The sequence below is a fragment of the Pelobates fuscus genome, chromosome 5 (genome assembly GCF_036172605.1).
Source record: "Pelobates fuscus isolate aPelFus1 chromosome 5, aPelFus1.pri, whole genome shotgun sequence".
In the NCBI taxonomy this organism is placed as follows: domain Eukaryota; kingdom Metazoa; phylum Chordata; class Amphibia; order Anura; family Pelobatidae; genus Pelobates; species Pelobates fuscus.
In genome coordinates this window covers 18,665,707-18,691,571 of record NC_086321.1, presented here as the reverse complement: position 1 = coordinate 18,691,571, position 25,865 = coordinate 18,665,707, and the positions used below count along the sequence as shown (strand labels likewise).

General features: G+C 38.9%; 1 protein-coding gene across 4 annotated transcripts in view; it reads left to right on the top strand.

The window, feature by feature from the left end:
* CAMK4 (calcium/calmodulin dependent protein kinase IV) overlaps positions 1-10,396 on the top strand; it is a 203,373-nt gene extending 192,977 nt beyond the window's left edge. For 3 of the 4 annotated variants that reach the window (XM_063453633.1, XM_063453632.1, XM_063453635.1), the window contains 3 exons: positions 4,738-4,864; positions 7,608-7,760; positions 9,464-10,396. In XM_063453633.1, coding sequence (XP_063309703.1) covers positions 4,738-4,864; positions 7,608-7,760; positions 9,464-9,628 — 445 coding nt within the window. In that variant the 3' untranslated portion in view covers positions 9,629-10,396. Of the gene's footprint in view, positions 1-4,737; positions 4,875-7,607; positions 7,761-9,463 lie in introns of all 4 variants that reach the window. The other variant, XM_063453634.1, reaches the window with a different exon arrangement.
* The last annotated feature ends 15,469 nt before the right edge of the window (positions 10,397-25,865 follow it).

Below are 25,865 nucleotides of genomic sequence, written 5' to 3'. Positions count from 1 at the left end.
AGGGAGTGGGTGGGGCCACCAGAATAATGGAATAATGGAGTGGTGTGTGAATGCACACCAGGTCGACCCCATTAATGACTGAGCAAGCGGAAATTGCTGTTACGGAAATCTGAGCAAAAAGCAGGGTTAGGCAACCTTTGGCACTGTTGAGAACTTCATCTCCCATGATGCACTTACAGCCATAATGCTGGCAAAGCATTAGGGGAGATGTAGTCCACAACTAATGTTGGTGGGATAGTGATTTTAATGTTCAAATGAGGCTACAGACCACAACCACTGTATGCCAGTAGCCCAGAGGGCAGTCACCTCCCTGCGCCCTTTCAGTCTTCCCATGCATATCACCCAACTCATAAATGGATCCATGATAATAATCATCTTAAATAATTATTTGTTTTTAAGTGCTGAAAGGAGTATTAATCGCTCTTTAGAATTGTTACTTCTTTTCTTCAGATTCCATTACCAACATGAGGCAACTAAGATAAATAAGGAATATCTTAAAGGAACACTTCAGACACATAATGCAGTTAAACTTTCTGCCATGTTTGTGTCAGTTTATAAAAGTGACAATTTCAATAGAAATCAGCACCTTTATAAATTGGGGGCAGAAACACCCCTCTGGCTGTCACTGAGGAGTGGAGGAGGAAGAGGTTCCTTTAGCTCCACAGAACTAACGAAAGCAGCAGATACATTAGGACAGAGCGCTCGTGGCTCCAGCACAGAGGGTTCTCAGTGTGAAGGCTCTGATTGGACAGAAAGTGAGTGCTTGCCGTGGCTGCAGACGACAAGCTATTATTTTTTTTTTATATACATTTACTAAACTGTTGAGAAAAATTAAACTAAATTCAGTAGTAAGTTCCTTTAAATAACGTGGGTGATGCTAGATTCAGAATTTAAAAAAAAACTAAAAAAAAAATGGGTAATATAATTACTTACCTTTTCAGATCTGACCTCATCTCCAGAAAATATAAATTTTTTACCGTTTTACTGTTTTTACTATTAGCTAGTTTCAAAGCATCTCTGGAACCATCTGTTTGATTAATTTTATCTACTTCCAGATATCGTTTGCTTCCTTTTTATTCTTAATCCCATTCAGTAATTGTATTCATTGGCTAAAAGCTTCCTTTCCCCATAAAATATGATAACGATATGCAGCAATAAATCAAACAGTGAGAAATTGTAATGTTTGTCTCAAACACCTGCCATGCAACAAACTAACAGGAGGATTGCAGTACGCAGATACCTTTTAATGGAATATCAATACATATTAAAAGACACGTTTCAGAAACTTTCTTCTACTCTTCAAGTAAGGATGTAAACTAACCAGGTTATTCACTTAACACCGGAATTTGTGACGATGGACAAATCCTGGCGAAAGATGACCGAATTCCAACCACTGTAGCAATTCTCAAATTTACTGCAGCAATCATCTGGTTGCATTCGGTGTCCAGATTAAATTCGGTGCTTTCCAACCCGAATCCTATACAAAGTATAGGATTCAGAATATTCACAAAGCTCCGGTTTTAAACGAAAGAGGGACCGAATGCATCCAGTGCGGGGCCTAATAAAAAATATTCATGCGCTTTGTCCTCCCCATGCCCCCACCCATTTGCGGCAGGTAGGGAACATAATATTAATATTTGGGGGGAGTACCTACAGTCCCGCCAGCCCCTACCCTTGGGTAGTGGGTAGGGGTTCTAATTAATTAACAATGGGTTGGGGGTGCACAATAGAATGTCCACCCCTACATTGTAATTAATTAGTGATCCCACTCGCTGGGGGCTCGGGGGAGGGGGGGGGACACTAGGCCCTCTCCCCTAATATTAATAATGCCCCAACCCACCATCAATAGTGCCCCAACACACCATCAATGGGTGAGACTCAGGGATGGGACACTAGATTCCCCCCTTATTATGTAATAGTCCTTGGTCACTGTTGGGGGGCACATTAGGTGGGTGGACAGTGTCCCTCTCTGTAATTTCACAGGCTGCCCAGTCGCTAGTTTTAGACATTTAGTAAATATGCCCTCACCTGCCACATGGCACATAGCAGGTGAGGCAATAGGAAGGTTTTAAGCCTTACTTATAGTAATATAGGGGTCTTATTGACCACCAAAGGCTTATTTCTTTCTTTCTTTCTTTTTTTTTAACTATTTGAGATGGCTGGTAAGCAGCCAGTGGGCACATTTAAAAATAAAAATGTTTAAATCCGAACTCAGATTTGAAGTCTCTGTGCCCAGATTTGATGCATGCTGTCCTCCGACCAAACTCTGGCCGCATTTGGGGCCTGATTTGCAAAATCTGTACATTATTAAATAGCCTGAACAATGTCCGAAATTTGCAGTTCAAATTGCTCCGTATGCAGCCAGATGGTTTTGCCCCATTCAATACAGGCCCATTTGGACATGAGTGAATAACCCTGGATATAATATACTGTAAAACTCGTATGCATCTAATTTCAGCACACAGGAGGTGAGTCTTCTCCACACTGTATCGTTCACACTAACACTTTGTGTTAGAAGGAAGCATGCAGAAACCCTGTGTCAAAGTGCATTGGGGAGACTCCACCGATATTTTTACATCGTTGACCACTGACTACAATATTGGGGCAAGAGTATAAAATATCCATCCATGATCATTTAACAAGGATAACCGGGTGTGAAAATAGGATGTGTCATTTTCCAGATATCCCTATTTAATACCAGGTTTGGGGAATCCCTACATATATGTCTTTAATTCAATAATTGATACTGCACTCAAAAAACAATTTACCTAAAGTAGTATTTAATGTCTAATTGATCTGATATAAAGTTGTAGATAATAAATAGCTAGTTAATTTCATAAATATGCATACAAATATATACAAAAATTATAAACAATAATCTTAAGTGATTAAATCCCATAGTAGCCAGTGTGATTTCATGTGCAAAAAAAGATCATGACAAGAGCTGACTCATAGATATGCATTAGGTATGTAGTTCTGTAGTATCATGAGAAAATTCCATATATAGAGTATTTGACAAGATGTTGGCAGGGAATATATACCGTAATGAAACAATGTGTACACATGAGAAAATTGAAAAAAAAATGAAAAATAGGAAAAAATAGGAAAAATAGAAAAAAAACTGAAAAAAGAAAAAAAGGAAGAAAAAATGAATGAAGAAAAAATGTATATACAGTCCAGTGTGCACACTTTGTATACTGGGTAGATCTCACCAGTGTATCCTGTAGAGGAAATATTCAATTCCCAATGAAGCATCCATGTTGTAGCTGTCAATATATGGTCTAAATAGTTCCTTCCTAAATTGAGGGAAACTCCACCTCCTTGCCAAGTGTATGGAAAGAGTGCTGGCTCTTGAAATGTCAGACGGCTGCACGCTCGGAACCTTCCTGTTCCTTCGATGGCCCTGTGCAATTAAAATAGCGTTATGTATCTGTATTTATTTGGTGTTCGGGCCGACCGCTTGTTCATGCGGATCGCACCCGAATGACGTCATGCCGCTCCCAACGTCATTGGCGTGCTGCTCTAATATGCGCATGCGTAATTCGTCCCACAATGTGCGCATGCACTTCAATGTCTTCTGTGCGCATGCGTGACCCATTGCGCTCTATTGCATACCCATATGGCAACATTTTTATGCAAATAAAAAAGACACAAAAGCTCGGTGTAGTGGTTATAGTGGTAGGAGTACCTTGGTGCGGTTTCAGAGTAAGTTGTCAAACTGTTTAAGAAAGGTTTGACAACTTACCTGGGTCTTGCCAGGTACTTACCACTACTTCCCCAGTATAAACAGTTTTGGCAAATCTTAATGAGACAAGTTTTTATTGTTTTATTTTTTTTTGGGGGGAGGGGGGGAGGGGGTTATTGATTTATATTGATCGGTTCATTCACTAAACTGTCATTTGAGATGAAATCACTGCAAAATATGGATCAAAATCATCTAGTTAGCAAAAAAGTAAATTTTAGATGAGTTAATATATCACTCAAATCACTTCTGAACTAAAAACATCTCGCTGTATGATGTGACGAGAATGGTTTCACTGTTTAGTAAACAGACTCTTGTTTAAAGCCCCCAAATGAGAGCTTAAACGCTGGTCTTGGGTAGATGGAGCACACACTGTGTAGTCCTCAGCTATTGTGGTTTTTCAGCAGTAGAAGTTTAATTAAAGCTAAGATGTCAGGGGAACGTTACATCAAAACAGTTCACGCATACAGCAACACAAAATTAAATCTTACTTACTGTAACCCTCTAGACCCTGAGGTTAAAGGTCCACAGAACAGACAGCAGGAAGAGATATATTAACAGTTATATCAATTTAATGAGAATTAAACAGAGTATTTCTCTATATCAATATTTCCAGATAAAGAAACAAGTAATATAACTGGGTTCAGGGTTACAACATTTTATATCTGTTTTCAAGTCACACCGCAATAAATATTGTAACTTTTATTAAAAAATGGATTAGAAAATGAGACATAACTTGAGATCATGTTTGGGGACTTGGACTCAGTTTTGTATTTTTATCTCATAAAATAAAATAGTTAAATTAATGATTTCTTATAAAGACGGGTTTCATTTATATCCCCAATTGTCATTAATGGTCCCTACGGTCATATCCATGAGACAGCCAGTGTTGACTCCTTTACGAGCTGGACACTAAGTATCACTGCTATACGTCAGTATTTTATCGTAAACTGTCAGTATTTTATCGTAAACTGTGTCAATCTGTTTCCATGCAGGCTTTGTGGCTTTGAACCTTTCTATGATGAGCGGGGGGATCAATACATGTTTAAAAGAATTCTTAACTGTCATTATGACTTTGTCTCCCCCTGGTGGGACGATGTATCTTTGAACGCCAAGGACTTGGTGAGTAGATGTTTCTTTCATGAAATCACTTTTCTTGTCATTGGGGAAAAATGTAAACAGCACTGATCACTGTAAGGTGACTTTAGGTGACTTTATATTGACTAAGATAGCCATAGAAAAAATAAACACCCAATCTTACTTCCACTATAGCTCTATTTCTTATACAATACAAGTCATAGTATATTGCAAAACATTATTAAATTATTTCTAAAGACTAGTCTCTAATAATCCAATTTAATTAAGGAAAAATTTAATTAAAAAAGAAACACAAACTACTATAGTGAGAAAAAAAACATCTGAATCGGTGAGAAAAACACACTTTTAAAATGAAAGTGAAGTGTATTAGAATGCAGGGGAATTAAATCTGTAATGGAACAGTATGTAGGCTCCTAAGAATAACATATTGTTTACTTAATGTAGGTATTATTAAAGGAACACTATAGTGTCAGGAATGCGAACATGTTTTTCCGACACTATACTCCTGGTGTGGCATTTTAGATGACCTCCGATCGCGCTGAATAGGTCATTTTTCTCCCATGCCAGGCCGGTCATGGCACAGCTTTTTCATAAGAAATCATTGAGAGGCTAATTGTACATGCGTGTCAAAATGCTGTGCCAATCAGTAATATATACATATATTAATAAATATAAATGTATGGCTAGATCATACCATCACTATAATAGTTTGTGCTTAGTTTTGCGTCTGTTTGTCCTTAACTAAATTGGATTATTGATGGCTAGTTTTATAAAAGTTTTGTAATATATTCAATGACTAGCATTGCATTTGAAATAACTGCATGTAGGAAATAAGATTGGGTGTGTATCTTAGTCTGTATATCTGTTAATTGCTTAGGGTTATGCTCTGCATACACGTCCAATATTTTTAGTTGCACAGATCACTTAAGTGTTTAGTGAAACCTATTACTTAGACTGTATTATACACTCTGTCTTATGACTTTAGGTGACTGGCTAGGGCCCAGGGGTAAAATAGAGGCCCCCGAATCATGAATTTGCTTACCCTCATTCACCATCCGTATCTGAAGAATGGAAGGAGGGCAATATGCTAACCCGCAAAAGGGAAAACAGAGAAAAGACCCTCAACACCAGTTAGCCTTTTTAAATTTTTTAAAGATTATTCAAACTAACATAACATTTAGTGCACTAACTAATTCACTAGACAGCAACATCAAAGAGTTCTCAAATTAACACGAAGCAATTAAGAAAATACTTCATATAGTGTATGTCAGAATGTCAGGTGCAGCGATCATTAAACTAATAGAGTTTAATGTGAGGAACTGTCTCTAAAGTAATGACGGCATATGTCTCACATAGACCATCTTTATTGACATTGAAGAACATTTGTCACGTTACAGTTATTTTATACAAAATGTAATCAGGCCCCCAGTATCAATATAAAACCAGAGCGGTACATTGTGCCATTTACAAAGCTGACATGATATATGACATGACAGGAACACACAACTTGGATCTCTAAGCAATATGATCAGTTGTTGGCCGCTTTAGTTATATTCCATTAAATCCTCTCGCTGGCTTATTTTATCAATGTTCTTTCAGTCGGCAATTACATAGGGAATTTGTTTTATTTGTACTGCTTGAATATATATTTCACATTATGTGGTTTCTTGGATGGAAGGCAAACTCTTTAACACAAAAAAATGTGTATTTTATTTATTTATAAAATATTTTACCAGGAAAGATACATTGAGATTGTTCTCGTTTTCAAGTATGTCCTGGGTCCACAAAACATTGCAATGATACATTATGGTACAATACAATACAAAAACAATATTAATACACGATATATACAAAATGTAACATAGAACAGGTAGGAAATATATAATCAACCATGACACGTGCATTATGATTAGAGGTATATAAAGAGGGATCTATTAAAAGACTTTAGGCTTGGGGAAGATTTGAAAGTGTGCGGAAGGTCATTCCATAATTGAAGAATACAATAATAATCTCAAATTCATAGGTTCGTGCAGATTGCATTAATATATCTCAATGCTGTAATCTCGCGCATGCATATACATGTATTTCATGCATGCGTATAGATCTATCTCGCGCACTTAGCTGTGATGTTGGCTGAGGAGCAGCACGACCGAGATAGTGGCCATCTCGAAAGACCAGCGGTAATGTCACCATTGGGGGATTTTGCGAATTCAGCAAAGTCCCCGAACAGTGACAGTGTCGTTCATTCATTTCTCTTTACTTATATCCTTTAACCCCTTAAGGACCAAACTTCTGGAATAAAAGGGAATCATGACGTGTCAGACATGTCATGTGTCCTTAAGGGGTTAAAAGTGGATAGTCATCCTTCCTTTTCATTGCTTATCTACCAAAAGAGCAATGAAAATAAAACTGCTGTCATTATATGATCATATGACTAGGTACCAAAACTGAAATCTCCTATTATTAAATTAGAATTGTCATGCGTGAGATTTTTTTCACAAAATGATAGCCAGCTGAAACTTAGCTCTGGGTTGTGCTGTTTATTTAAAAAAAAAAAAAAGAAAAAAAAAAAAAGAACTATCTTTTACTTGTTCTTTTGGGTACACCAGGTGTGGCTTGTAAATAAAATTTACTTCACCCGTGTTTGTACGGCATTTCTGTGTAGATACCCAATCTGGCGTGAGCTACTGTATGAAAACGTTTTCGAACTATCTTAAAATCAGGTGTAATTTGTATTTTTTTTTTTACTGTATTTCCTTAATAACAGGTTAAAAAGTTAATAGTGTTCGATCCGAAAAAGCGTCTCACCACTCAGCAAGCGTTACAGCACCCGTGGGTAACAGGAAAAGCGGCAAACTTTGCTCATATGGACACAGCTCAAAAGAAACTTCAAGAGTTCAATGCTCGACGCAAGCTCAAAGTACGTCAAAATCAAAGATGTTGCCTTTGTATTAGTAGATACTTTAAAAATTAAGTATTTAACTCTTTAGCTTTGCTTAGGTTATTAGCAGTCTACAGAGAGGCAACAGTCGAGAAATAGAATTTAATGGGAATATACGCTCCTTATGATAAAACAGTGTATAACTGATCATAACAGGGTTTTGGTGCATCAAGTTGAGGTGGTGTTCTGACGACATCGGTGGGATGTCAATGGAATATGTCCACATGACACTGACCTTATAGGCAGCATGATGAGGTACCCACCTGATTAATATCTATAAACAGGAAATACATTATCAAAGATGAGTTACTTGACTTCGCACATTTTTCATTTCATTCTTATTTATCATTCCGACACATGGCGCCAGTGGTGTACTTTGGTTTTGTGCTGCCCTAGGCACAACTAAATTCGGACACCCACAAAATCTAAATTTGCCCCCCCAATTCGTGTCAAGGCCACGAATTGCCCTCATTGATACATGCACTGATATATACTCACTGACAGATACACAGTCATTGGCACACACATACAGTCATTGGCACACACTGTTTAACCAACACACACTTTCACTGACAGACACACACTCTAAGATACACATAAAATGACAAGAGCAAAAAACAAGTCGCAAGAGTACACTGAGGATGGACAGCAGCTGAAATAGCCTGCCCTTCGGTGGGTCCCCGCTCAGAACTCAAGCTGGTTTTAGCTCATCTTGTGCCATTACAGAGAGAACATCTCTGAAGCATATCAGACTGGTCCCACCCATACGGGCAGTCCAGATCCGAAATGCCAGCAAGTTCCCTCTGCACGAGAAATACAGCAACCCTAGACGATCGTTTCATCCTTGTTAGGCATCATCAGTGAGGCATAGCTGATACCTTTCTAGGCACTGTGAGCAAGGGGTCCACGTCTGGATTACCCTTTAAAATTGTGGAGAGCAAAAAACAAGTCGCAAGAGTGCACTGAGGACGGACAGCAGCTGAAATAGCCTGCCCTTCGGTGGCTCCCCGCTCAGAACTCAAGCTGGTTTTAGCTCATCTTGTGCCATTACAGAGAGAACATCTCTGAAGCATATCAGACTGGTCCCACCCATACGGGCAGTCCAGATCTGAAATGCCAGCAAGTTCCCTCTGCACGAGAAATACAGCAACCCCAGACGATCCTTTCAACCTTGTTAGGCATCATCAGTGAGGCATAGCTGATATCTCTCTAGGCACCGTGAGCAATGGGTACACATAAAATGACATACACACACTGACACACACTCACAGGCACACCCATTCTCACTCACAGACACACACTAACAGCTACACTCACTCACTCACAATAAGGTGGACCTCCCCAGAACACGAGGCAAACAAGGCATTTGTCTGGGAGCTTGGGGTGGCATTTGTATCACTCCAGAGCTAGACCTTCTGTCTATCTGAGTTCATATTTTCATGAGCATAATAATATGCCTGTTAAGAATTAACAAAATATTTCATAACATCAATTCTTTCCTATAACTGAACATTTCTTCCATGTTGTCATCAAGCATCCATACTCAACTGATTTTTCTATTAGAACAGTTATTTTAATCATTGAATTACCACATTATAACCACTAGTGTTGTATCGATGGTGTGTTTGATGTTTTGGTTGAGGACAACCTTCCACGTTGTGAACTGTTTCTTCTCTCCGCAGGCAGCAGTTAAAGCAGTAGTGGCTTCGACCCGCCTAGGAAGTGCTGGCAGCCATAGCAGTCACGATAGCAATAAGACCAGTCGAAATCAATCTCCAGTACAGGAGAGTGGTCATGAAGAAGTTCCCACTCAGGAATCTAAACAGGATGCGGATGGTGGGTCATGAATATACCATCTCCATGTTTCGGTCAAGGTCTATGCCATTTCACGCACCAGCAACATCAACTCGTCTCCCAGAAAAAAAAAAAGATTCTTTAGCATGGCCTTGGGGCATTTTTTCTTTATTTTACTTGAGGAGGTGCAACGAAGTGTGCAAGATGGCTATACTACAGATTATCCAGTGCATGTGACTTCTTCTAGAAAATGGCCGACCTCAAACATGGATGATACAACTCTCAATAATCTACCGACATGTGAACTATGACATGAGTAAACATTATTTTAATTATAACATTGATATGCATAGAATCTACATGATAGATAACATATGAAGTGTGAAGTCTTTTTATTTCGAAAATTTTATAAAGCTCTGGAACTTAATAGGGATTAAGCTAAATAGTTTGAGTTTTCATTTCATATTATTACGATGTCGTTTTGGATTGACACTGATGCTCAAGATGTGTACCACTTTTGAGTTTTATCACTTATATCTAACAACTGTTTACATGAAAATAGTATGTGCATTTATGCAAAAAAAAAACCCCACAAAAACAAAATCAAAAAACATTCCACAGATACGATGGTTCCGTGTATAGTGTTGCGACTCTTGACTGCACTCAAAGGTTTAAGAATGCCTTACGGTAACACTTTATATACAGTATTTTATTAACCAAAAGAGCACTTTCATAGATTTTTTCTGCCATTGCATTATATAGAATTGGAAATATGTAACATGTATACCTAAGCAAAATAATACATTATAGCTTGCACGCTGTGTGTAGTTGTGATTTGGTATTTTTTATTTATTTTATTTTTATTGTACAAACTAATAGATTGAATGAAAAGATGTCTGAGGGAAGATTGGGTTTGGAAAACATTTATGTCACAAACAAATATGATGACACAACTTACAACAAACAAATAGTTTGTCCCAAGGTGACCCATTGGGATTGTCCACTAGAATATTCATTCAAAGTAAATAATTGTAATACCGTAATTCATCAAATATGTAAGCTAATATTTTTGACATTACAATTTTTTTCCCCAACATGGTTTAGTTTAGATCCCTAAAGAGAGAATTGTGGTTAAGTGACAACCATCATTCCAAAATTTAGGCCACATCGCACCTTTGTAATTCACAAACAATAAACTAGGGTTCAAATGACCTTCTGTCCTACATGGGAATAGGACAAAAACAAAAGACTTAGGATATGGAAGACAGGAGTAGGTGTTTATAGTTTCTTAATCAATGTTCTTGACAATTTCAGGAAACTGCAGGAGCTAACCTTTCATTGCTCTGCCCTAGACATGGTCAAGAAAGAAATGTTAATAATGCCATTGCAAGTGCTCAAAGTCAACAGGAGGTTTAATAGACTCCTAGGAGACCTATGTCTAAGGACCTGCAGGTTCAAAACGCATTAGGTGTTTAATGTAACCTTTCCCTCTGTTTGTTACCTTTTGTTTTGTGAAGATTAAACCTCCAGTAGACTTTGAGCGCTATTTATTCTTTCTGTTTCATTACTGAATTTGGGGTTCCTGTGTTTGGCAACCTGTCTTCCACTCGGGTAAGTAAGTTTAACATATCCGGTCCATACAATTTTACATTTGCTAAATCAGTTGCGAGTTGGGTAGCTGTACAGTTCTAGTGTTTAATGTGAGTGAAATACAAAATAATTGAATACTTCCTCCATGCGAAAAAAAAAAAGAAACCATATGATAATTGTATTTGTTAATTCTTTAAAGATATCAAATTAGTCACAAACTAAATACCAATATTGATATGGTTTACTTTAGGGATATATTAAATATTAAAATACAAACGTAAAGGAATTTAAGTAAAATCAATCAAATGGTTTATGTTTTAAATATCAGGCTAATAAACTTAAAACATGTGCAAATATTAATATATCCTAACCTGTGGGTTGCAAAGAAAAAAATAGAAGACAAAAAATATCTGGAGCAATTGAATACAAAAAAAAAAAAATTCAAGAAAATATGTAATTTAAAGGAACACTCCTTCCACTCGTTTTAGTTGTTATGGGGGCTCATTCGGGGATTTATGCATTTGGTAATGCCCCTGAGGTTTGGGCACCCGCTGAGACTGAGAGCTTGTATTTTTCAGCAGTACAAATACATCATCAGATGTGTGAAATTGAACACAACATTGCAATTGTGGATTAAATTATTTTAAAGGGAATTATTGCTGCTCAATTCTAAAGCTGGTGATGCATCCTCAAAGTAAGCCATTTGAAATATCCCAGGTTATCTCCGTGTGATTGACAATACAATTTCTGACAGCAGGTAAAGGCAATATATCCCATCCTGTCTATATATAGACATTGTGCATGTGTTACCTGCTGAGGACCATAGTGCGCCTATCCGCCTATCTGAAGGACATTATATTTGTGGGATATCATCAAATAGATGTGCTATTTCTCAAAGATTCTCATTAAAGTTTGATTTTTCAAACAAAATGACCAAATCAAGAGACTGCCAAATTAAAGTGAAAATCAATCTGTTGCCTGCCCTATTGTACCACTAAAGGTAAGTGACAGCGTAATGTTTACTTTATTAAATATCTCCTGTCATACACAAACCAACTTTAAAGGGACACTATAGTCACCAAAACAACTTTAGTTTAATGATCGTGCCCCTGTACTCTCGCTGATCAAATCTCTGTCATTTGGGAGTTAAATCAATTTGTTTATACAGCCCTAGTCACACCTCCCTGCATGTGACTTGCACAGCCTTCCTAAACACTTCCTGCAAAGAGTCATGTAATGTTTACTACACTTCTTTTATTGCAAATTCTGTTTAATTTTGAATTTCTTATCTCCTGCTCTGTTAATGGCTTGCTAGACCCTGCAGGGTCATACTATGCGCAATTAAAGATTAATTGACAGAGCAGGAGATGATAACAGTGATTTGATTTGATTGAAAATTAAACCATTTTAATTTTTCATGCAGGCTGTGTCAGTCACAGCCAGGGGAGGTGCGGCTAGAGCTACATAAACAGAATCAAAAGTGACTTAACTTCTAAATGGCAGAGAATTAAGCAGTGAGACTTCAGAAGAATGATCTATACACACAACTGCTTCATTAAGCTAAAGTTGTTTTGGTGACTATAGTGTAAAAATAAATTTGAACTATGCACTGTGATAGCAGTTTTGCAATTATAGATTGAGAGAAAAAGGTATTTATAAAGAGGTTTTTGTTACACCTGTCAATCAATTCTTCAGCATTGACTCTTTGCCAAAGAATTGATTGATAAAGGAGAGCAGAACAGTCCTCTTGCCTTTGCATGGACTCCTGGGCAGTCAGTAAGACAGTTTAGATCAGTATTGTAAGTAGAAATTTGTGGCTGCTACAAGGTAATAGAGCAACTCCGTGATCAGATCTGATTAGTGAAACTCTAGTTGGGGACTAAGTACTAAGATGTCCTTTAACCCCTTAAGGACACATGACATGTGTGACATGTCATGATTCCCTTTTATTCCAGAAGTTTGGTCCTTAAGGGGTTAAACACCTACTGGCATAGACATGCGCAAAGAGTGTGCTCAGACACACCTTAATGCAAGGCCACATGTCCCCTCCCTCTACTCCATTTATGAGATCCAGATTAGATCGTTATCTGGTGAAGATATAGTAAACATTGATATAAAATTAAAATTGCAAACGCCCTGTTATTTGTACAGAAAAACAAGATTTACATTTTGTGCATTAAATGTCACATTTATACTTTTTACAAACTAAAAAAATTCTAAAATCCAGTAACATTTTACTTTGATGAATAAATATAAATGTCCTTTATACCTTGGTACTCAGTAATTTTTTTCGATTGCAAGCCTATGAAAAGGCGGCCAATAGGTGACATCACTCACCGCACAGGTTTGATATTGAGTATAAAATAATGATTAAAAATATCATCATACTTTACATGCATTTTTGTTTGTGTTTAATTGTGTTTACAACTTACTGTTCAGTGCTCACATAATCTGAGAGATATCCAGCTCTCTTCTCCCAAATTCTACCGCAAACTTTTTAACTTCATGACTGTATTCTGGTACCATGACTGGGAGGGCTCTGAGCACCCTGAGAGCATTACAGCATTAACAGACTGCAAGTCCCTGTTTCATACTAATATTTGTAGTGTCATTCAATGTGAATGGAATGGAACTTCAAGTGGATGTAAAATTTAAATCAAAACAGCTAAGCTGCACAGGGATCCGCACGCTGATAGGGCCCATTGGGTGTCCCACGCACTTAGGGCCACCCAATGGGCCCTATATCTTCAGGGGCCTGGTCAGCGCTGTGGCCCCTTTAAAAAAAATGCTGGGCTGGTCACTTCCTCCCGGCTCACTCCGTGTGGGAGGAGAGAAAGCGTGGAGGCATTGAAGAGGGAGAGCCACGTTGACTCCCATCAGCCCCAGCCACTCTCCTGTAGGAAAAGGTAAGAAACAAGAGGGTGGCTGAAAAATGAGTGTGTGTCAGTGTGTATGTCTGTCAGTGTGTATGTATGTCTGTATGTGAGTATGCATGTATGTCTGTCAGTGTGTATGTGTGTCTGTCAGTATGTATGTCTGTATGTCATTATGCATGTATGTCTGTCAGTGTGTATGTGTGTCTTTCAGTATGTATGTATGTATGTAGGTCTGTATGTCAGTATGCATGTATGTCTGTCAGTGTGTATGTGTGTCTGTCAGTATGTATGTCTGTATGTCAGTATGCATGTATGTATGTCTGTATATTTGTATGTATGTATGTCTGTCAGTATTATTGTACGTATGTCAGTATTTCGGTATATATGTATGTATGTCAGTATGTATGTCTGTCACTATTATTGTATGTATGTCAGTAATTCTGTATATATGTATGTATGTCAGTATGAATGTATGTATGTGTGTGTCTGTATGTCCTTATGTATGTATGTGTTTGTATGTCCTTATGCGTGTGTGTGTCTGTCTGTATGTATGTTAGTATGTGTCTCCAATGCAATGCTTAGTGAATATTCCCCTAGACATACAGAGCTATAAATAAATATATACAGTAACCTATAGGTGTATTGCATACTGAGAGGTGGATTTTATAACATATATTATCCTGTATCTACAAATACCTGGACAAGCATCCCTTGATGCTCTTTTGATGAGAAATGGCGAAGATATCGAGGTGAAGAATTAATAAAAGGCCCACAGGTGTAATTAGTACATCTGGAGATACCTTGCCAAACTCTCACCTGCAGTACCAGAGAAAAGGGGACTTGTCATAGATACAGGTAAATAAAGGTTAAAAAGCCTTTTTGTCTTAGTTAAGTCTTTACACGCCTGCAAGGGTTAAAAGCAAGAATTCTATTCTCTGTCTGCTATCTTGCAAGCACACATACTCCCTCTTTTCTCCAACAAGATAGCCTTCTTCAGATAGTTTAGATAAGACATAATAGACATGTGCAGTAGATTTCCTGTAATATGTAATGTTATGTAATGTTATATGAATAATACAAAAAATTGCACTAAATGTTTATGATTGGTTGATTTTGTCTTCTGTTGTCTTCTATGGAAACGGTGTTTGTTTCATGTACACACTGTACCCGCATTAAGAAAGGCCATTACTATTTTTCTGGAACTTCATCATGACTGTTGTACATTAATTGTTCTCTGCAGTGAACATACATAAAGAGATTAAGGAAAGCAGGATGTGTTAACAGCATAAGTCCATGGCAGCTTAAGGGTTTCCAGACCCTGTATAAATTTTGCAGCCTAACAGTGTCCCCCGGGGCCCAGACCCTGAGCTGAGTTAGGGGCCCAACATTTCTGATGGCGGCCCTGGGTATAATACCTTGTCTTGTGCAAATATGTGGCGTAGCAGTGCTCACTGCATTAAACCTACATACTTTGTTTCCTAGAAAATAAGCCCTAGTCGTTTGCTAATTTATGTTCAGGGAATGTACCCTGAGCATAGATTTGCAGGATTCCATTCACGAGTAAGTAAGTCTATCTATGTTTGGGAAAGTTTCCCTGAACATAGATTTGCAGGATTCCATGCCCTAATGAACTGGTCTATGTTCAGGGAAATCCCACGAATGTAGACCTGCTTTTTAGCACAAATGTTTCCCCGAAATAAGACCTCCTCTGAAAATAAGCCCTTGTGCGTTTTTCGGGAGAACAATTAATAATAAGTCAATGGGACCTGATGGAATACACCCAAAGCTATTAAAAGAGCTTAGTGGTGTACTAGCAAAACCATTAACAGATTTATTTAACCAATCATTGTTAACAGGAGTAGTCCCAGAAGATTGGAAGTTAGCGAATGTTGTGCAAATTCACAATAAAGATAATAGGGAGGAGTCGGGCAACTATAGGCCAGTAAGCCTTACTTCAGTAGTGGGGAAAGTGATGGAAACCATGTTAAAGGATAGGATTGTTGAACATCTAAAAACACATGGATTTCAAGATCAGAGACAACATGGGTTTACTTCAGGGAGATCATGCCAAACTAATCTTATTGATTTTTTTGATTTGGTAACTAAAATTATAGATCAGGGTGGTGCAGTAGACATTGCTTACCTAGATTTCAGTAAGGCTTTTGACACTGTTGCACATAGAAGGCTTATCAATAAACTACAATCTTTGAGTTTGGATTCCAATATTGTTGAATGGGTAAGGCAGTGGCTGAGTGACAGGCAACAGAGGGTTGTAGCCAATGGAGTATATTCGAAGCTTGGGCTTGTCACCAGTGGGGTACCTCAGGGATCTGTACTTGGACCCATCCTCTTTAATATTTTTATTAGTGATATTGCAGAAGGTCTTGATGGTAAGGTGTGTCTTTTTGCGGATGATACTAAGATATGTAACAGGGTTGATGTTCCAGGAGGGATAAGCCAAATGGCAAGTGATTTAGGTAAACTAGAAAAATGGTCAGAGTTGTGGCAACTGACATTTAATGTGGATAAGTGCAAGATAATGCATCTTGGACGTAAAAACCCAAGGGCAGAGTACAGAATATCTGATAGTCCTAACCTCAACATCTGAGGAAAGGGATTTAGGGGTGATAATTTCTGATGACTTAAAGGTAGGCAGATAATGTAATAGAGCAGCGGAAATGCTAGCAGAATGCTTGGTTGTATAGGGAGAGGTATTAGCAGTAGAAAGAGGGAAGTGCTCATGCCATTGTACAGAACACTGGTGAGACCTCACTTGGAGTACTGTACACAGTACTGGAGACCATATCTTCAGAAGGATATTGATACCTTAGAGAGAGTTCAGAGAAGGGCTACTAAACTGGTTCAGGGATTGCAGGATAAAACTTACCAGGAAAGGTTAAAGGATCTTAACATGTATAGCTTGGAGGAAAGACGAGACAGGGGGGATATGATAGAAACATTTAAATACATAAAGGGAATCAACACAGTAAAGGAGGAGAAGAAGAAAAACTACCACAACAAGAGGACATAGTCTTAAATTAGAGGGACAAAGGTTTAAAAATAATATCAGGAAGTATTACTTTACTGAGAGGGTAGTGGATGCATGGAATAGCCTTCCAGCTGAAGTGGTAGAGGTTAACACAGTAAAGGAGTTTAAGCATGCATGGGATAGGCATAAGGCTATCCTAACTATAAGATAAGGCCAGGGACTAATGAAAGTATTTAGAAAACTGGGCAGACTAGATGGGCCGAATGGTTCTTATCTGCCGTCACATTCTATGCTTCTATGTTTCTACGTCACATTCTAATATGAGACCCGGTCTTATTTCCGAGGAAAGACATAGACGGTATGTATGTATTATTTGTACAATACAGTGGGTTTGCAAGAAGCTGCATTCTTAAAAACCCCAGTAAGATCTTTATAAATGCCCCAGAAATGCGACAAAACAGTTCATTGTTTGTTTTTAATCAAGGCACATAGTAGTTAGAGGTGTAATAATACAGACAGCAAAATCCTGCTACCCCTTGCTGTGCTCAATAGACATTGAGAAAGTCACCTCTAAAGGTGTTTTCTGTATTTGTCTGTGAGACATGATTCTCTAACAGAAACCTGATTATGTGTCCAAAGACCTAATGTTTTAAAGGAAATCTAGACTCAAGCTGAAGGATTCTCACTTTCACAGGTCTATATTAAACACTACATTTTTGTCCAGATGGGCAGAATTTTGTGGAAATGGCTGAACTCCTACCTGGTTGGCGTTTGTCATATCTCTTAAAGCTAATTCCGTTCAGAATTCAGGCGACCTGACTAAATCTGCATCATTCGGCCAGATGCATTCGGTGTCAGCTTTAAAACCAGTGCTTTCTGCATTTTAATTGCTTTTGGCAAGTAAACAATCATGTTAAGTACTATTTCCCTGCTGTCAGCACTATCAACCTGCGAGCAAATTGTTAAAAACCCTTGACAGCAGGAGGGCTAAGTGATGTTGCAGCTGGTCAGCGCTTGCTAGCCAGACGCAACAGTAAAATGTTGAAAATCGATTTTTAAAAAGCCTACTAACCCCATATTACTATAGGGAGATTTCTAACCCTATAAACCCAGCAGCTGCTCGCTGGAACTAAAACTATCGATCCTATTCTGTGGTTTTACTAATGTAGAGATGGCCCTGTTAAAATAATTATTTCGGGACCCCTATCGCAAGGGTGGCCAAAAGGTAGATCCCCATCTGTTGTACAACTCTCACAAAGCTTTGCCAGCTGGAGACCTACTATTTGCCTTGGCGTGGCAGGTGGGCTTATACTCAATGGCATTTGGAGTGAAACAAAACCCCTCTATTTATTTAAATATGCGCAGGGATTTCGCATAGAGCGCAGGTAACTCATTTCTTTATTGTATGTATCGGGGCTGAGCTGTACTATGGTCATTGCTGCCACACAGGAGTAGTGGGAGTCTGAGCACAGGACTTATTTTTGTGTATTTAGAGATACCATTTCCCTATCCATACAGTGTTGTATTTAGCACTGAGCAGTGTTTGTATGTTTGAATAGAAGCATGTTTTTGCAGGGCCGGCCTTAGGCATTTAGACGCCCTGTGCGAAAAATCTTCACAGCGCCCCCCCCCCCCCCCCGTCATCCATGTATGCTGTTATGTTTGTGTTGTCTGTGTATGTAATAGTACGTGTGATGACTGTGTGTGATATGTATGCTATGTGTGATATTTGTAATGGGTATAACAGTGTGTGTTATGCGTGTTTTGCGTGTATATGCGTGTATTGGTTGTATGTGACACACACACACACAGAGTCAGTATTTGCGTGCATTGGTTGTATGTGACACACACACACACAGAGTCAGACATCCACACACACACAAGCAGACAGTCATACACACACACACACAGGCAGACAGTCATATACACACACACACACAGACACACAAAGGCAGACAGTCATACACACAGACACACACAGGCAGACAGTCAGTCATACACACAGACACACACAGACAGTAATACACACAGACACACACAGAGGCAGACAGTCATACACACACACACACACACACAGGCAGACAGTCATACACACACACACACACACAGGCAGACAGTCATACACACACACACACACAGGCAGACAGTCATACACACACACACACACAGGCAGACAGTCATACACACATACACACAGAGGCAGACAGTCATACACACAGAGGCAGACAGTCATACACACAGAGGCAGACAGTCATACACACAGAGGCAGACAGTCATACACACAGAGGCAGACAGTCATACACACAGAGGCAGACAGTCATACACACAGAGGCAGACAGTCATACACACAGAGGCAGACAGTCATACACACAGAGGAAGTCATACACAGTCACACACACAGAGGCAGACAGTCATACACACAGACACACACACAGAGGCAGACAGTCATACACACAGACACACAGAGGCAGACAGTCATACACACACACACAGAGGCAGACAGTCATACACACACACACACACAGAGGCAGACAGTCTCACACACACACACAGACAGTCTCACACACACACACAGACAGTAACACACACACACACACACACACACACACACAGAGGCAGACAGTCATACACATAGGCAGAGAGTCACACTCACCTGACAATCACACAGTTACCTGTGGAGTTCATTGTGGAGGCAGTGCAGCTCCTGGTGACTGTTTGGTGGGGAAGCAGGGACTCCTTCCTGCTTCCCCTGCAGCAGTTTTCCGGCGCTTTTAGCTCCGCCCCCGCCGCACGGTAAGCTCCGCCCCCGCTGCAAATTTAAAAAAAAAAAAATAATTGTTTTTTTTTTTTTTTTTTTTTTTTTAAACGGCTGTGCGGCCGCACGGCGCCCCCTGCTACATGGCGCCCTGTGCGGCCGCACAGCTCGCACACCCCTAAGGCCGGCCCTGTGTTTTTGTATGGAGTATGTGTGAGTGAATGTAGGGGTGTGTTTGTATGTATTGTTGGCATTTAAGGGGAAGCATTCATGTGTGTGCTTTTTACATACAAGGGTGTGTTTATATATAATGTTGGTCTTTTAATACAGAATTGTGTATGTAGTGTTAACGCTTGAATGCAGGTGTGTATTTGTATGTAGTGAATTGTGTATGTAGTGTTGACGCTTGAATGGAGGTGTTTATTTGTATGTAGTGTTGGCATTTGAATGGTGAGATGTATGCACAATTACACATATACTGCCACACACACACATTGATACAAATACACACACAGATACACACACTGACACACACGCAGATACACATACATATACATACAGATACATACATTGACACACATACAGATCTAGAGACACACCGATAAACACTGACACACATGCAGATATATAGACACACAGATACACACACTGACACAAATACAGACACACATACACACACTGAGTCACATACAGATACACAGTGACACACATATATATACACACAATGACAAACTTACAGACACACACCGATACATGCACTGACACACATACCAACACACAGATACACACACACATACACACATTGATACACATACACACACAGATACACTCACTGACACACATGCAGAGACACAGACACACAGATACATACACTGACACACGTGCAGATATAGAGACACACCGATAAACACTGACACACATGCAGATATATAGACACACAGATACACACACAGACACAAATACAGATACACTTTGACACGCATAAACATACACACACTGACACACATATAGACACACCGATACACACACTGACATAAATACAAACATACAGATACACACATCGATACACATACAGATACACACCAGCATACAGACACACATGCTGGTCAAAATTTACACTTTTTTTTTTGCCACCCACCAGTTTCCTACCTTTGGTCAGGAGGGTGGCTTTTTCTGGGGTCCACTCTACAGGCTGAAGCTGTTGGTAATAAGAGACTGGCTCCCTGGTGCTGTCACACTGGCTGTACTGGTGCTAGTTCCATCGCTGATGCTAGTTCTGCCTATTGATCCATCATTGCTGACTGACGTGACAAGTCGGGTGGTTAAGCGATTGGGGTCCCCTAGTCACTCGGGGGGATAGTCACTTTTTCATGGGGTGGACAATAACATGTCTACCCCTATTGTTTAATTAATTAGAGTCCCTTCGGGTGGGACTGGGAGGGACATTAGGTCCTCACCCAAATACTAGTATCAGGGTCCCTAACCACTATCAGTGGTTAGTGTGCAGGCATTAGGTCCTTCCAGCCTGAATATTAATATTAGGGCCCCACAAGTCACAAATGGGTGGAGCTGGGGGTGATACAAGGTCCACCCCCCATTATTATAGTCCCACAGCAGTCCACAGGTGGGGGGAACATAAAGATGCCCCCTCCCTGTTTATTTTACTAAATAGCCCCCATCTGCTGACCATGGGTGGGGTCAGCTGGCTGGACAGTGATCTGTCCAAACCCACAGCTATCCAGTGGCTAATTTTAGTCATTTAGTACACAAGCCATGGCAGGTGAGGGCATTGGGAGGAGAAATACATCCTTTATAATAATCTGGGGATTTTACTTACCCCATAGGCTTTTTATTTATTTATTGGCCAGCCAGTACTTAATTAATCCTCGCATTGCAAAGGGTTCAACTGCATTTATAATAATTTTTCACTTGCATAAAAGGAAGCCGTTATTCAGTTTAAATTCTGTGCTTTGTTGTAATAAACATTTTAAGGGTGATTGGAATATAGCTTTTTATGTATATACTCTCTTTAACTGGCTTGCCGTAATATACTTCTAGATCACCCAATAATATTAATACACAATCTGACGTTTATTATAAAAAACATACATTGAATCTACTCCCAAAGCAAATAGCAATACACACATAAAAAATCTTTACAGATGGTACAGCTTAACAATGTTACAGAGAGAGAGATCTTCGATGGAGTGTAAGAGTCTTTGTCCAGAAAGTCAGGAGAACAGAACATGGTTCTATTGTAGACCTGACTATTATGACGACCACATTCCAACCATATTTGGCTTTAGTAAGTTGACATTATGGTTGGAATTCAATCATTTTTAAAAGATTGTGTTCATCATCTTAGTGATTATGGTGCAAGACGTCTATGGGTACAATCCCTCCTGTTTTTGACAAACAAATTACACAAGGAATCTTTCGCAATCCAGTGGTACTGAAGGGGTTAACAGCAACTCGGCACAGACCTTGTTAATCCCTACAAATATTCTGACCACTTAATGAGGAAGTTAAACTTCCTCATTGACACCTCGAAGTCAGAGAGGGGGAAGATTTGTGTGCAATGAAGACTGTGGTTTTGCGAAAAATTCTTAAACACTGCACCCATTGTCCACTTGCACAATAACAACTTCAGTAAACCGCTGTGGTTATGGTACTCGGGAGAGATTATATAATGTTAACTAGTTGCATCATAATAGTTGTCTTTACTACTCACAAACACACACATACATACAAATAATAAGAGTTGTAAAAAAAAATATATAAAGTAGCGATGATATCCAAATTAAAAAGTTTTAATGATGATGTAAAAAACATGAACATGTTAATAAATGCGTATGCATAAATAATACATTGTTTTACTAAACATATATAATGGCGTGTACTTTAAAACTAATAGAATCTATACTTTTATAATGAGTAAATCCATACATTATGCATTTCATACATCAGACCATTTTATAATTAAATACAAATATTCCTTATGTTTGTTTATGCAGTGAACACAAACATTTTCCATTGCTGTGTTTAAACTTCCATAAAATGCACCGTGCCATCTGAGGCATAAAAATACGGAATAATTATAAATATAATTAATACATTCATAAATACATTCGATATTCAAAGTCATAACATATAATGATATTTCTACAATTAAATGGCTGACATTTTATCAGAAATAAAAGATGCATTTTTTTTTTTTTTTAGCTATAACAGATGAATAAAACATTAACAATATAGAGGACTATATACATTTATATGTTCTACTTCTGGAGGTAGATTCAACAGCTGTATGGGAGCTGTATGCACATCGTCTTAACCCATTCAATTCCAGATGGGCTGCATGTAATATCAGTCCTCCCGGAGTTAAGGACAGACACTAATAAACAAAATCTGGTCATTAATATCAATCCTCCCAGAGTTAAGGACGGCCACTAATAAACAAAATCTGGTGATCGATATCAGTCCTCCCGGAGTTAAGGACAGCCACTAATAAACAAAATCTGGTGATCGATATCAGTCCTCCCGGAGTTAAGGACAGCTACTAATAAACAAAATCTGGTCATCGATATCAGTCCTCCAGGAGTTAAGGACCACACTAATAAACAAATTCTGGTAATCGATATCAGTCCATCCAGAGTTAAGGACCACACTAATAAACAAAATCTGGTAATTGATATCAGTCCTTCTGGAGTTAAGGATCACACTAATAAACAAAATTTGGTCATCGATATCAGTCCTCCCGGAGTTAAGGACGGCCACTAATAAACAAATTCTGGTAATCGATATCAGTCCATCCGGAGTTAAGGACCACACTAATAAACAAAATCTGGTAATTGATATCAGTCCTCCCGGAGTTAAGGACCACACTAATAAACAAAATCTGGTCATGGATATCAGTCCTCCCGGAGTTAAGGACAGCTACTAATAAACAAAATCTGGTCATCGATATCAGTCCTCCAGGAGTTAAGGACCACACTAATAAACAAATTCTGGTAATCGATATCAGTCCATCCGGAGTTAAGGACCACACTAATAAACAAAATCTGGTAATTGATATCAGTCCTCTCGGAGTTAAGGACCACACTAATAAACAAAATCTGTTCATGGATATCAGTCCTCCCGGAGTTAAGGAAAGCCACCAATAAACAAAATCTGGTCATTGATATCAGTCCTCCCGGAGTTAGGGACCACACTAATAAACAAAATCTGGTCATCGATATCAGTCCTCCCGGAGTTAAGGACAGCCACCAATAAACAAAATCTGCTCATCGATATCAGTCCTCCCGGAGTTAATGACCACACTAATAAAAAAATTCTGGTAATCAATATCAGTCCATCCGGAGTTAAGGACCACACTAATAAACAAAATCTGGTAATTGATATCAGTCCTCCCGGAGTTAAGGACTACACTAATAAACAAAATCTGGTCATCGATATCAGTCCTCCCAGAGTTAAGGATAGCCACCAATAAACAAAATCTGGTCATTGATATCAGTCCTCCCGGAGTTAAGGACCACACTTATAAACAAAATCTGGTCATCGATATCAGTCCTCCCGGAGTTAAGGACGGCCACTAATAAACAAAATCTGGTCATCAATATCAGTCCTCCCGGAGTTAAGGACAGCCACCAATAAACAAAATCTGGTAATTGATATCAGTCCTCCCGGAGTTAAGGACCACACTAATAAACAAAATCTGGTCATGGATATCAGTCCTCCCAGAGTTAAGGACAGCCACTAATAAACAAAATCTGGTAATCAATATCAGTCCTCCCGGAGTTAAGGACCACACTAATAAACAAAATCTGGTAATCGATATCAGTCCTCCCGGAGTTAAGGACCACACTAATAAACAAAATCTGGTAATCGATATCAGTCCTCCCGGAGTTAAGGACAGCCACTAATAAATAAAATCTGGTAATCGATATCAGTCCTCAAGGACAGCCACTAATAAACACAATACAGTAATCCAGAAATCCTGTGGGGTTTGAGTAGTCTTTCATGGATCATTTTGGGACTTAGTTTTACTGAACTATGGCAAACACACACGATTATTAAAAAATAGATTTTTAATGTAAAAATTATTTTTGTTCAAGTCATACAGCTTTGTAGGAGGTAGTGATTTGGAAATATGGAGTGAATTTTACAAACGTTCACAGCAATTATATGATAGTTCTCACACTTTCAGTCAAAATCTACAGAAAATGTATTTAATAATAACCAATGGTTAGCAGCAGATCTAGTAAGCTGCCATTCCTTCATCCGTAGATAATGTAGGAAAGGGCAGCCAAAGGCACACAGCCTGGCAGGCAATCATTACAGGTCATACAGCCTGGACGCAAGAAGGTCCATCTGTGAATATGGCAGTGAAAGGCACGCAACGCTCCTCTTACCACTGAAGGAAAAGCAGACTACAAACAGACCGCAATATTCACCAAAGTGAGAATTTACAGCAACTTTCAAGTTGAAGGCCAAAGTAACCAGATTGGAGAAGTTATTGAAGTCAGCTGTGTTGCTAATGTCCATGAGGCAAATGTGCTGGATCTTTCATTTAAGAAAGAAACAATATCCATATTGTATTCAGCTAGCGATTTAGTAAACGTACACTTACAGGATATGTGGTAAGTATTAGGCATTCCAGCTCCATATAGCAGTTGGCGTTATTGACCCCTTAGTAGATGGGCTTGGAGCTGTGAAACCGCATTTCTATTTAAATAGAACCATATGCTCTGTTAGAACTGTCTTGGAAAAGTTGTTTGGCTACTTTGGCCTATTCACTTTGAATACTAACTTTAGTGAATAAATATGTAAGACTCCAACAGAGTTATTCACGTGCCGTCTCATTCTATGTTTCTATGTTTCAGTCCCACCGGATCTGGGTCTTTTGGGAGGCATGAAAACACGTGTAAATGCTTTGGGTATGCACTGCAAGCATTATTTATTAAACTAGGCAATGCTGAGAACTAATTCTGGAATTACACATTTAGATGACAATAGAGAAAAATATGGATGTTAGACATCCAAAAACATTTCTACAGTCTGGGACAGAGGAAAAGGTAAAT